Source organism: Dendropsophus ebraccatus, chromosome 6, assembly GCF_027789765.1.
Source record: "Dendropsophus ebraccatus isolate aDenEbr1 chromosome 6, aDenEbr1.pat, whole genome shotgun sequence".
Lineage (NCBI taxonomy): Eukaryota > Metazoa > Chordata > Amphibia > Anura > Hylidae > Dendropsophus > Dendropsophus ebraccatus.
Genome location: NC_091459.1, coordinates 34,540,512 through 34,555,590, shown reverse-complemented (window position 1 = coordinate 34,555,590; position 15,079 = coordinate 34,540,512). Strand labels below are relative to the sequence as shown.

Below are 15,079 nucleotides of genomic sequence, written 5' to 3'. Positions count from 1 at the left end.
AGAGTTAGAATATAAGGCTGGGTTCACACTACGTTTTTGCAATCCCTTTTTTGCAAAAAAAAAAAAAAAAAACTGATGAAAAAAACTGATGCAACTGCGCGCATCCATTTTGATCCATTTTTGCTTTGACTTCCATTATAAAAAAAGGATCAAAATGAGGTCAGACACATTTTAGTGTACGCTAAAAAAAAATTGGCCCGTTTTGATCAGGGTTTTTTTTTTATAATGGAAGTCAATGGAAAAACCTATCAAAACAGATGCACACAGTTGCATCCATTTTTTGCAAAAAACAGATGAAAAAAACGTAGTGTGAACCCAGCCTAATACGTGTATTCTTCTATCCAGTAAAAACAAACTACTGTATATACCTGATAAAAGACTGACAATACCATTATAGGGAAAAATAAATAAAAACAATAGAAAAAACTAGTAAGGCTAAAAAGCATGCGGTTGCATTGCACTGTGATGGTGTTGCGGTAGCATTGTGGTGGTCTTGCGGTAGCTTTGTGGTTTTCTTGTGATTGGCCATATGCAATAAACACTTCTAACATACTGCTATTAATACTTGCCAGTTTTAGCTATTTAGCAATTAGTATGTAATTCCTTAAACTACGTAAAATCAACTCCAACACAATCTAATTGTTTTTACAGTCACGCTGACCTATGATAGTTCCATGATCAATGGGTTATAGCTGATTAGGAATAATTGTCATTAATCTATCACATTTATTATGAATCCTATAAATAATAAATTGCTAAGGTCGGCGTGAACAGAGGCTAATTACACAGGCAGATTTATCTGACAGATTTTGGAAGCCAAAGCCAGGAATGGATTTGAAAAGAGGAGAAATCTCAGTCTTTCCTTTATGACCTGTCCCCTGTTTATAGTCTGTTCCTGGTTTTGGCTTCAAAGATCCGTCAGATAAATCTCTCTGTGTAAATGCACCATAAGCCTCCTAAAACAGCTGTTTTATAAAGAAAAATAAAACACAGCGCTGTCTAGGGGGAGTAATAGCAAATAGATACATGGGCATTTAACAATGTTTTGCTCTATATAAAGAGTGTCAATGTTCCATCAACTGCTACATGAAAAATGACTAAAATGAACTTTCAGAAAATAACTATTATATCTTTGGATGTAAAGTTCTCTTTCTTTTCTGGATAGATGTTCATAGCTTGAAAGAATTTTATACTGCGCTTCAAGCACAAAAACTTTCAGTGATACACAAGAGTAATCTTCAACTAGTATATCCTAAGGATCCAAGTGAACTTATCCTTTTATATCTGCCTTTAAGGCGGAAAACGGAGATTAGTTTATGTTTCATCTAGTCACCCAGGTGTATCATTTCTTAGTGCGATCAAGCAATGACTGACAGTCTATATCATATGAATAGGACACCTAAAGGCTCCTGAAACTGAAGCTTAGTGCTTTAGGACTGAACTGTCTTAAAGACAATTAAGAGGAGTAATGTAGTTTATATTAATTTGACTTTCAGCATTTTTCTGCTTCAGTGCATAAATATATCAGTATACCAAATTTCTAACCTTATCTTAAGGAAATTGAACCCGTTAATGACAAAGATAATTTAAATTTTTTGCACTTTTAGCTTTTTCCTCTTTATGTTTGAAAGACCATAGCGCTTGCATTTTTTCCCCCTACAGACCCACATGGGCACTTATTTTGTGCGACACCAATTTTACCAATAGTTTATGTTTACACAACGTCAAAAATATTAAAAAGGCGGCTGATTTTCATATTTAAAAACTTCAGTTTTTTGCTGAGATTTAACTGACTGCAATGCAATGCATTGAAGTCAATGGGAAGACGGATGTCCAATGCACACAGCGTATTGAATAACGGACGTTTTTGCCGCGTGCGTCAAAATAATGAACACGTTTTTTATTTGTAGTTCACACACAGTTTTCCTTTTGTCACCGTTCTGTCTCTGTTTTTACTATTAAATTTAATGTACTTTTTAATTAAGCCGCACCCAATGTCCAATTAGTTACCCCAAACTAGAATAATGGAGGCTGCTAAATAAATAAATAAATTTTAGACTCAAAATAACGGACGTAATTTTAAACCGAGCTAAAAAAAACCTTGTGTTAACATAGCCATAGACTTTATTTTCCCATAAAATATGCTGCAAAACTAGAAAAAAATGAATTGCGCTGTAAAATGAAAAAAAAAGGAATTTGTTTTAATTCCAGGGAGTTTTGTGGCCGAGCAGACTGTTAGTCGGGTCTATATATACTGATGAGCAAAGCATGTACTCTATACAATTTCCGGCATAAAAACTATAACTTTTTTTTTCTTCTATATTTTGTTCAAACATCCCTTTAATTGAAAAAATATATAAAAATTGGAAAGAAAAAATATAATAGGTTTCTGCGCAAGGTAGAGGAATAAATGAACACCACAAGGTGCTCAGTTGGGCACGCTCTCGCTCAATACTACTGCTGATATGTCTGTATCCTTGGAACCTTGTTCGGGAATTTTGCAGCAAATTTGATATGTAAATAAGGCTGTTTGGTGCACTGGGGTTAGACCACTGACCTCAATGCACCAATCCACCCTGACTGGACAGCCCTTTTTAATAAACATTCATCTGGGGTTCTGCAGTGATAACAGCCGGAGTGACATCACTGCAGAGCGACACCCCAATATTCATTAGGAGGGGCCGGCCAACCAGGGTGGATCTCAATTAAACAATGAGCAACTCTTTGCATTCAATGCACAACTTCAGTATATCACAAAACCACAAAATTCTTTTCTAATCGGAGGAAGCTATATAAAAGTCATATTATGTTAAACACATCACTGATTTTGCTTTATTAAGAGAGAACATTTAATTTTTGTGCGCTGTTGTAATGATAAATCGTTTACACAAGCTGGACCGGATTGGAGTTCTTTTTAAGAATTTACAATATTAGGATTAATTACAAAAATAAATATTCTTCTGACCCTAAATCCTGCAAAGAGCAAACATATGTAAAGCTATGTAGTGAAAAAGCTGGATTAAAAAATGTTCCTTATATAATCTACCTAAGTAAACCGCATTCACGTGTATGAATATATTAATGAAAATCAAATAAACAACAATATTTGCCTAATATTTGGCTGCTGCAATTGTTTTAGCAAAAAAAAAAAAAAAATATATATATATATATATATATATATATATATATATATATATATATATAATGATGTTTTAATTGTTTAAGATTAAGTGTGAATCCAGCCTAATGCTTTTAAAAAATATGCTGCATAAATGTCAAATATTAAAAAATATATAAAGAGTATAATTAAATGTACTATATAAAATCAATATGCCTGAAGAAATAAATTAATCTTTCATTTTTCGTTTTGAATCACACACATTAAATGCAAAGTTAGAATTATAAAAGCAGTTCAATGTAAATTTTAATTTACTATTGCCCTCTTAGGAATATATTCTTCTTTCCAGTGCTTGATATTTAGATAAGACAAATTAGATGAAACAACATTTGCTTAGCAATTTGGGAAGTGAAAAAGAGCTGTTACATAATTTTTTACTGGTGTTTATTTGCTTTTTAAGGGAAAACATAAACTATTAGGTAATGTTTGTTAGTCTAACATGAAATATTAGCACTCAAGGACAAAAGAGACATATAAAATATAGATAGTTCTGAAAACAATATATAGGCGGCATATATAGTATCTACTGTTCTAAGCTGACTTTATTCTCAGTAATGTCTGGACAGTCAAGTCAAAGCTATTGCATATTAGTTTGCCTTCTTCGAACATTTTTCACAAGTTTACCCCAGTCAGTCAAGCCAGTGACTTTCTTTTGTGTAAGGGCTTAAAGGGATCATCAAGGATTAGAAAAACATGGCTGCTTTCTTCCTGAAACAGCATGACTGAACTGAGTTGCAAAACCAAACTCAAACTGAAGACAGAAGTGGTGCTGTTTCTGGAAGACAGCAGCCATGTTTTTTTTTCTTCTAAGTTTGGATAACCCCTTAAAACTATTCAACTTAATAGTATTTTAATTCCACATCTTTATTTATAAGCTCTAAATTTTAACCTACATTTAATGTCCAAAATATTTACATTCGAATACAAAATATTTGATTTACAATCTGTAACCATAACAGGTGAAATCATTTTACTGCATCTATCTGCATTTCAACTCTATCTTCTAAAATACATTCAATTAAAGTAAAGAAATAGAATAAACAATGTATTATTTTATGCATACTGTACAATAAAAAGATACATAAACTTACATGGTCCATAAGCTCACGAACCATCCCATTCCACTGTTGTGTTGTGTCATCCTTGACTCCATATTTCCCATCCTCCACTAATCTGATTTCATATTTAAATCCCAGGATTTCAGATAATTTTTGAAGCAAGTCAATGCAATAGCCTTCAAATCTTTCCTTTCCATAGAGGGGTTTATCCGATTTCTTAAACATCACATAAGGTTCTTCCTGTAAAGTAAAATATTTTGGCTTAGTTATTCAGTTTTGATTTATACAATGACCAAGGCATATTTTGACACTGGAGGGTTCTTCAGAAAGTTGTGAAAAAAATAAAAAAAATAAATCCGATTGTAAGCCCACATATCTTAGCTTGGCCCACAAACTGTTCTCAGAAATACCATTGAATAGTGAGGTGACTGGAATAATTAAACTAGCTATTTGCAATTGGCCCTTTCAAATGTCTTTCAAATGGTACTGCATTATTTTTTTTATAGCCCTCACTATTTTTTCTGTTGTTTTCCTAAAAATTATTATTTAATGAAAAAAAAAGCAAAATAAAAAATAAAACAGAATATCATACCTGACAAGATGGCCATTATTGTAACTTATTACAAATAACCATCATTTTAAAATTAATTACTGCCATCATTTTGCATTTACATTATTTCCTAGTACATTAAATGGCAAATATTTAGTTTAGGGTAGATTATTTTTGAACAATTGTTTCTTGAACACTCATCTAGGGTAAATCAGTTTCAATATACTGTAGATACATTGAAAGGTTTATGAAAACACCTGTGCTATAGCTCCAAGCAACCTATAAGTTGAACATGGCTATATAGTGGTTCCCAGAGAATTGTACCTACCAGTATGCCTATGATCTATTATGGAGCACTGTCCATTTGGTGTTCTACAATGGAGCTATTGTTTGTTTAAAGTTCATAGAAAAGCAACAGATGTTTGTTCTTACTATACAACAGATTCATGAATATAAAAATAGGAAAATAAATACATAACCAAGTATTATGTTAATAATTCAATATGGCCAAGAACAAATTGTATTCTATTTACTTTGATTAAAAATAATTTCACATAATCTTACCAGTATAGTGGTTACTATCAGTGACCGATTTGATAAAGAATCTGTAATATTTGCAGGTTTTTCTTTCTGATTTTCTGTCATATTTAGACCACTAGCAGGGTCCCATGTACCAATCTGTGAAAAGCAAAAATAAATATACAAATATTGGTGCTCTGAAGGAATAGTAATAATGTATATATAGTGCCAACTAGAGATGAGTGAAATTACAGTAATAAAGTATTTGTTATTTCTGCAATCTGCTCATGAGCCTACTGCCGTTTAACTCAGTGCCGCTCCTCCCTGGGTGCCTGGAAATGCTTGATCCAGTCCTGGGAAACTGGGAGATGTTTGCCAGGACCTGATCCAGCTTTTTCCAACACCCAGAGTGGCATGGATAGGCACTGACCTAAAGGGCAACAGGCTGATGAGCAAATTGCAGAAATAATGAAGCATTTCCTTATTGTTGGAAATTAGAGATGAGTCCATCCGAACCCAAACTTTCGGCATTTGATTAGTGGGGGCTGCTGAACTTGGATAAAGCTCTAAGGTTGTCTGAAAGCATGGATACAGCCAATGACTATATCCATGTTTTCCACATAGCCTTGGGGCTTTATCAAACTTCAGCAGCCACCGCGATTCAAATGCCAAAAGCTCGGGTTCAGATGGACTCGAGCATGCTCGAGGTTCGCTCATCTCTATTGAAAATTCACTCATCTCTATTGCCAACAAATTCCAGAGCAATTTACAATTCCGGGGGTTTACAAAAACAAAATCAGACATTACAGAATTATACACTAATTATTAAACAAAAGGAATAATTGATTGCTAGCAAAAGATCACGATCTACAAGGAATGGGCTTCAAAGAAACAGGCAGAAAGTGCTGTATTTGCATAATATCCCAGCCATCGTACATAAATAGGGTTGTGCACATGAATGAGCTAGCTACCAGCCAATCTGTGTGTTAAGATGTAAACACTGATGACAGAAATATGAAAAGTTTGTGGGGAAAGTCATCTAAGGATTGTTATAAGCCTTTCTAAAGAGATGAGTATGTAAAAAAGAGCCAGTGGAGCCTTATTTAAGATTCTTGAAACACAGGACTAGCCAGATATCTCTCTGGGAAGGACCCAGCCAAGGGGAGTCTCCTGTAGGGAAACCACCAAAACCACCATATTAAGTGGCCCTATAAGTCAATGTAATGACAAGGGAAAAATCAAGGTGTAACACCTGGAGTCGTGGATCCACTGAACTGTCACTAGCGATGGTGATAAACGCACCAGGGAGCGGAGTCTAAGGGGCCGCTGGTTTTCACCAGAGCCCGCCGCAAGGCGGGATGGACTTGCTGCCGCAGGCGACCCCCAGGTTGCTACCCCTGGCTTGGTTGCTAGTGACAGCAGGCGGGGCGTGGCAGGAGCAGTAGCCAGATGGTAATGCATGCAAAGGTCTGAAGGTGTAACCGCAGGTGGCAGGCAGCGCTCAGGAACAATGGGTAAGCAGCGGACAGGGACTAGGGACCGGGACTGAGGACAGGGACTAGGAACAAGGACTGAGGTCAGGAACAACAGGGAGCTGGGCCAAACGCTATGGGAAGCATGTAGAGGCTCCAACACCTGGGAGGGGGCAGGGCTGGAACTTATAGGGGAGTGATTGACACTAAAACCAATTAGGAGCGCACTGCCCCTTTAAATCTGAGACAGCCGGCGTGCGCGTGCGCCGGCCGGCACAGTGACGGGCAGGAACGAGTCAAGGTGAGGCGCCCTCCTGGGCCGAAGAAGCCGCAGCGCCGGGTCCCTGCATGTGGACACCGGCTGCTGCGGAACTGGGTGAGGAGTCACGGCGGCGGTCTGGAGCGCGGGATGCCGCCGTGGCCCTAACACAAGGTAAAGTATCCATCCACAGACAGTTGTTTTGGGGTGTTGCCCCTTATCAGTGTGGAGCAGGATTCTGGCTAGGTGGGAGCAATGCCTAGTAGAGTCATAAGAGAAACAGACCGCTGATTTCAGGGAGACCAGCCAAACGATAACACTGTCGGCTGCTGGTTAAAGCGCTCAAAAAGTTAAATGACAGTTACACTTTAAGATTTAGCCTTGACTATGAATAATATTATTAAATGAAATAATTAATCAGATGAAAATAATGAGCAAATATTTCTTACAAATTTGCCTGTAACAGTTTATGTGCTGCAACATTTTTTTTTATAGTACTCTTGGGCATGTTTAAATGTGATTTATTATTTTGCTAACTTATATTGTCTAAATTTAATATCCCAGGCTGAAGGAAACGCTAAACAATTTAGTAATAAAACATGAATAGAGCACAGGAGAACTATCCCTAAACATACGGCTACAACAAGATCAGATGCAGACATTAAAAAAAAAAAAAAAAATCTTATATATGGTCTCAGATCTTGGAAGGCTCAAGTAACAATGGTAGATTGTAAGACACCCTCAAATTCCACTGGGACAAAATGATCAGAATAGGTCTTTTAAACATCCTGAAGACAACTAAGGTCTTTTTCTTTTTTCAGGCCCTTGGGTCTACCTTTATAAATATGTTCTCCAGCGATAATACTTTAACTCATGGCCAAAGGCCCATTTTTTTGTAAATCTTTGTGCACCAAGGGGGTTAATAACAACTCCCCCACTCCAGAGGTCCAGATGTGCACTAAAAAATATACCACATTAGTACTTTTACAATCTATTATTTGTTTGTAATGTCTATATTAGAATAAAATGTATAGTGTGTACTAGTTTTGGTGAACTTCCCAATAATGTTTTTACGCTATTCGCCCTGGGTTAAAACTGACTTGTTATGCATGTTCCTCAAGTCGTTACGATTACAACGATTTATAACATGTATAACTTTTCTTTTATCTGTAAAAAATTCAAACCATTGTTAACAAATATATGTTCCTTAAAATCGTTCCATTCCCAGGCTTATAGCGCTTTTATTCTTTGGTTTTTGGGGCTGTTTGAGGTGTCATTTTTTGCGCCATGATGTGTTCTTTCTATCGGTACCTTGATTGCGCATATACGACTTTTTAATCAGAATTTTTTCTGAATTTGATGCGACCAAAAATGCAAAATTTTGCACTTTGGGATTTTTTTGCACATACGCCGTTTACCGTGCGAGATCAGGAATGTGATTAATTAATAGTTCCAGCGATTACGCACACGGCGATACCATACATGTTTATTTATTTATTTTTATTTAAAACCTGGGAAAAGGGGGTTATTCAAACTTTTATTAGGGGAGGGGGCTTTTTATTGCTAACAACACTTTTTTTTTCTTTACACTTATACTAGAAGCCCCACCGGAGGAGGAGGAGCGATCCACCCCACTAGACACCAGAGAGATGCTGCATACAGTGATCGGATGCAGCTGTCAACTTTGACAGCTACATCCGATTACTGAATAAGCAGGCACAGCGATCAGACCGTGCCCGCTAATAGCCTTGGTACCGGGCTACAGGCGGCACCCGGGATCGCTGCGGTTCAGAGCGGAGTTGCCGCACGGCCCTGCTCTGAACACCTCTTGCGGACGCATTACATACCAGTACGTCATGCGTCCTTAAGAGGTTAAAAGGCCATAGCGTTTGCATTTTTTCACCTTAAGACCCATGTGAGCCCTTATATTTTGCAAAATCAATTGTACTTTTCAATTACAGGCATTATTTTTCCATAAATATGCTACGAAACCGGAAAAAAATAATTTGCGCTGTCAAATTGGAAAAAAAAAGGAATTTGTTTTGATCTCAAGGAGTTTCGCGATTATGCTGTTCACCCTATGGTAAAACTGACATGTTATCCTTTTTTAAAAAAAAACTGAATGTGTTTAAAATTGCTCTATTCCAATCCTTATAATGTTTTTATTTTTTGGTCTGTGGGGCTGTTTGAGGTGTAATTCTTTGAGCCATTACATGTACTTTCAATCGGTACCTTATTTGCATATATGGGACTTTTTGATCACTTTTTCTTAAATTTTTTCTGGATTTGATGCTACCAAAAATGCACAATTTTGCCCTTTGGAATTTTTTTGCACTTACGGCCCCTTATTGTGCGAGATCAGGAATGCCATAATTTAATAGTTCGGGCGATTACGCACATGACGATACCAAATAAGTTTGTTTATTTATTTATTTATATTTATAAAATGGGAAAAGGAGGGTGATTTGAATTTTTATAAGGGGAGGGGATTTTTTTTATTAATAAAAATGCTCTTTTTACTTTTTTTTCACATTAACTAGAAGTCCCCCTGGGGGACATCTATATACATAGCACCCACTAGACACCAGGGGTCTGACCCAGTAGACACCAGGCTAATAGAGGCTCTCCCCGGCTACAAATAACAGCCAGATAAAGGCCGTTTACATCAGTTTATATATTACACAGCTTGACAAATCTGGGCCTATTTCAAGAAAATTACAGTGGAGAGGAGGACATGTATTATGACCAGAATCCTTTAAATGTGAGGAATGAAAAGTGGAATCTGATTGGTTGCTAGGGGCAACTGAGCCAATTCTACTTTGCAAAATTTTTGATAAATCCTCCCCCCCCTCCTTGAGATCTTATGAAAACTATGTTTGGTCTATCTGGCATATGGGATTACAGTACATGATCAACATAATAAAGTCAAATGACCACATTACACCTAACATAATTTTCCGGCCATTTTACAATCATATGTTAATTGTGAATTATCTGTTTTAATTGTATTACATTAAACATTAACCCCTTAGCGACCCATGACATACCTGGTACGTCATGGTGCCGTGGGGGGTGTTCAGAGCGGGGTCCCGCCGGGACCCCGCTGTGAACAGCACCGCTCCCGGCTGCAATCTGCAGCCGGGCAGTGCCTCTATTAGCCGGCGCGAGTCCCGTTTCCGCGCCAGCTAATTAAGCACTTCAATGTAGCTGTCAAACATGACAGCTGCATTAAAGTGCTTTACACTTCAAGTCCCTGGTGTCTAGTGGGTCGGATCTCCCCCCCGTGATGCGATTGCGGGGGGGGGGGGGAGATACGTTCTTCTACCCGTGCTGGGCCTCGGCGTCACAATGACGCTGATCCCGGCTCGGCAATAGATTGCTGTGGCCTGCAGCAGGCCAAAGCAATCTATGACCGATCTAATCGATCTTTGCTGTGTATATACACAGCATTGATCTCTATGAGAGATCAGAGCTGTGTATATACAAGTCCCTCAGGGGGACTTCTAGTTAATGTAAAAAAATAAAATAAAAAAGTGTTTTTATTAATAAAAAATCCCCTCCCCTAATAAAAGTCCAAATCACCCCCCTTTTCCCATTTTATAAATAAAAATTAATAAATAAACAAATAAATAAAGATATTTGGTATCGCCGTGCACGTAATCACCTGAACTATTAAATTATCACATTCCTGGTCTTGCACGGTAAATGGCGTCAGCACAAAAAAATTCCAAAGTGCAAAATTGCGCATTTTTGGTCGCATCAAATCCAGAAAAAATTGAATATAAAGTGTTTAAAAAGTCGCATATGCGCAATCAAGGTACCGATAGAAAGAACGCATCATGGCGCAAAAAATGACACCTCACACTGCCCCATATACCGAAGGATAAAAGCGCTATAAGCCTGGGAATAGAGCGATTTTAAGGAACATATATTTGTTAACAATGGTTTGAGTTTTTTAAAAGCCATCACATAATATAAAAGTTATACATGTTACATATCATTGTAATCGTAACAACTTGAGGAACATGTATAACCAGTCAGTTTTACCATAGGGTGAACGGAGTTAAGGCAAAACTCCCCGAAATCAAAACAAATTTTTATTTTTTTTTTCAATTTGACAGCGCAAATGATTTTTTTCCGGTTTCGCAGCATATTTTATGGAAAATTAATGCCTGTCATTGCAAAGTACAATTGGTTTTGCAAAAAAAAAAGGGCTCATAGAAGTCTCTAGGTAAAAAAATGCAAGCGCTATGGACTTTTAAACAGAAAATGGAAAAAGCAAAAGCGCAAAAACGAAAATTGGCTTTGACCTTAAGGGGTTAAGGGGGACATTTATCGAACTAATTGCACCTGTTTTCAGTCTAATATATCTAGTTTGCGCTCAAAATAAATCTAATATGAATTTATGAAGCTTTATTAGACAAGACTATCCAAATTGCTTTGTTGGATCTGGTTATTTCTAACAATGCTGAGCTGGTTGGGGATGTCACTGTCCATGAACACCTGGGTAATAGTAAACACAATATAGTGACTTTTAGCTTAAAGTGTAGAAAAGAAAAACATGTTGGGAGGGCAAAAACTCTTAATTTTAAAAGGGCCAATTTTCCTGGGTTAAGGGCTGAACTTCAGGGCATAGACTGGGAGCGGCTGCTGTCACATACTGATACAGCAAATAAATGGGAAATCTTAAAATCCACATTAAATAACTGTACTGCCAAATATATTCCTATGGGTAACAAATATAAACGGTTAAAATCAAATCCCACATGGCTTTCAACCAAGGTTAGAGGGGCTATAAATGAGAAAAAAGGGGCATTCAAAAATATAAATCAGAGGGGTCAGCTGTAGCCTTTAAACATTACAAAAAAGTCAACAAAACCTGTAAAAATGTAATAAAAGCAGCAAAAATTCACAATGAAAGGCAGGTAGCTATAGATAGCAAAAGAAACCCCAAAAAATTCTTCAAATATATTAATGCAAAAAACCCAGGACAGAGCATGTAGGACCCCTTAATAATGGCGAAGGGGAATTAATAACTGGGGATCAGGAGAAAGCTGAGTTACTTAATGGCTTCTTCAGTTCTGTGTATACAAAAGAAGAGGATGGAGCTGTTGTTGGTGGGGCCAGTGCTGCTAACACATGTAATGTACTGAACTGGTTTACTATAGATATGGTCCAAGATAAATTAAACAAACTCAATGTAACCAAAGCTCCAGGACCTGATGGATTACACCCCAGAGTTCTTAGGGAACTCAGTTCTGTAATTTCTCTACCCTTGTATGAAATATTCCGTGATTCTTTGCTTACTGGAATTGTGCCGAGGGACTGGCGTAAGGCAAATGTAGTGCCGATCTTCAAAAAGGGCTCTCGAACTTCCCCAGGTAACTATAGACCTGTAAGCTTAAGGTTTATTGTGGGGAAACTATTTGAGGGGCTTATAAGGGACTAAATCCAGGAATATGTAGTGGCAAATAGTATTATAAGTGATAACCAGCATGGTTTTACTAAGGACAGAAGCTGTCAAACCAACCTAATATTTTTCTATGAAGAGGTGAAGAAAATTTAATGTGTAACTGGATTGAAAACTGGCTTAATAATCGTACCCAGAGAGTGGTGGTCAATGATTCCTACTCCAAATGGTCCCCAGTAATAAGTGGTGTACCCTAAGGGTCAGTACTGGGCCCTCTTCTGTTTAACTTGTTTATTAATGATATTGAGAATGGAATTAACAGCAATGTTTCTATCTTTGCAGATGACACCAAGCTTTGTAGTACAGTACAGTCTATGGAGGATGTGCAGATGTTACAGGATGACTTAGACACCTTGAGTGTTTGGGCGTCCACTTGGCAAATGAGGTTCAATGTGGATAAATGTAAAGTTATGCACCTGGGTACTAATAACCCGCATGCATCATATGTCCTGGGGGGGGTTACTCTGGGAGAGTCACTGATAGAGAAGGATCTGGGTGTACTTGTAGATAATAGACTATAGAACAGCACACAAAGTCAATCAGCTGCTTCTAAAGCCAGCAGGGTATTGTCATGCATTAAAACAGGCATGGACTCCTGGGACAGGGATATAATATTACCGCTTTATAAAGCTTTGGTGCGGCCTCATCTGGAGTATGCTGTCCAGTTTTGGAACCCGATTCATAAAAAGGACTTTCTAAAGCTGGAGAGGGTACAAAGACGGGCAACTAAACTAATAAGGGGAATGGAGCATCTCTGTTATGAGGAGAGATTAAAAGAATTACATTTGTTTAGTCTGGAGAAGAGACGTTTAAGGGGAGATATGATTAACTTATTTAAATATATAAAAAGGGCCCCTACAAGAAATATGGGGAAAAGATGTTCCAGGTAAAACCCCCTCAAAGGACAAGAGGGCATTGCCTCCGCCTGGAGAAAAAAAGGTTCAATCTCCGAAGGCGACAAGCCTTCTTTACAATGAGAACTGTGAATCTGTGGAACAGTCTACCACAGGATCTGGTCACAGCAAAAACAGTGGAGGGCTTCAAAACCGGCCTAGACAAGTTCTTAGAGCAAAATAATATAAATGCATATGTATAGAACCTATCGCCCCTCCCCCTTCCCTGTATCCATCCCCTCCTTGGTTGAACTTGATGGACATGTGTCTTTTTTCAACTGTATTAACTATGTAACTATGTAAATTAGATGTGACTTTTTGAATGCGATTTTTTTGTTGTTAATTAGATTGAAATTACGCCAGAATATTTTTTAAGCTAAATTTATTAACTGCACAATTTTTAAAAAGTCGCATATATAGGCGCATCGCTACGTCTGCTCCGAACCAGGTAAATTTATTAGACTAAAATTTATTAGACTAAATAAAAGACCATTGTTTTTAAGACACATTTGCTATGCTATTGGACAATTTACATAAATTTGACTAAACACATTAGATTGGAAATTATGCCAAAACATCTTTGACAAAATCGTGTTTTTACATTTGTTAGTAAATATCCCCCTAAGTTTTCATTTTGCTTACACTCTTTTTACACTCCTTCTGTGCATTTGATTGATACTATTAGTGTATTGTCTGTGTTATCATGTGTAATCCCAGCAATAATCCGTTTTTAACGGTCCCCCCCCCCCCCTACCCCCTAGCTTTTGCTACCCTATTAATCTTCTTTTTTCTACAAACAGATAACTGTGATCAACCTTGGATACCTGATGAATTGTGGATACAGTAAAATCTAGAGAGCAATTTATCTCCCTGTGTCTCTGGCTTAAAACCTGGCATTGTTGGTGAAAATCTTCAGATACCGTGTAATTGTTTTAAAATTCACATAAGTCTGTTTTTTAAAATATTTATTAGCCATTGATTAAAATAGAAGTTCAGCACTGTTCACAACTACTAGATGTTACATATTAATTTTAGAGTTGGGTGCAAAATATAGAACTTTGTAAAAACTGTAGGTTTTTCTGCTTGCCAGAGTGAATGTGGTCACCTGTTTGTCTACCATCCCTTTTACTTTTACTTTTTTGTTTTCCTCCAGAACACTTAAACCTATTAAGCATTTTATTCTAGTTCTGACAGAACAAAGAAATGTGAAAGAAAAATATGATAGCAACAGTGCTAATGCGGTATATTTGCAGAAATGCGCACATGGACTCCAGCATGTGGGAGAATGGGAAGAAAATTAAAAGCATGTCAACAATAAAAAAAAAAAGAAAAGAAATGATTCTATGACAATAGATTCTGAAAAGTGGTAGGATATATTAGGCAGGAAGAGAAGAGTCTGACTTCTTTGACATTCTTCACTTCTGTGACATTTTTGAATGAGGTAATGGAAGTACGAAAAAGGGACATGTATAAGGAGCAGGCCCCGACTGAAGATCTGTCAAGTCGGGCATATTTATCGCGGGCCATCCAGACTGTAAGTTAGTGGCCACCTAAGTCTTCAGGCTGTATAAAAAGAGGCAAGGCGAGGGTCACTGGATGGCTTTTCTGTTACAGCTGCCTGACAACGGTTTTACTGTATACACTTTGGAGAGTGTGAATGTGGGCCAGGAGAGCAGCACA

General features: G+C 37.4%; 1 protein-coding gene across 1 annotated transcript in view; it reads right to left on the bottom strand.

The window, feature by feature from the left end:
* GRIK2 (glutamate ionotropic receptor kainate type subunit 2) overlaps positions 1-15,079 on the bottom strand; it is a 521,506-nt gene that overhangs the window by 149,581 nt on the left and 356,846 nt on the right. The window contains exons 9-10 of the mRNA XM_069973610.1: positions 5,351-5,464; positions 4,270-4,476 (exon numbers count right to left, since the gene is read on the bottom strand). Coding sequence (XP_069829711.1) covers positions 4,270-4,476; positions 5,351-5,464 — 321 coding nt within the window. The remainder of the gene's footprint in view (positions 1-4,269; positions 4,477-5,350; positions 5,465-15,079) is intronic.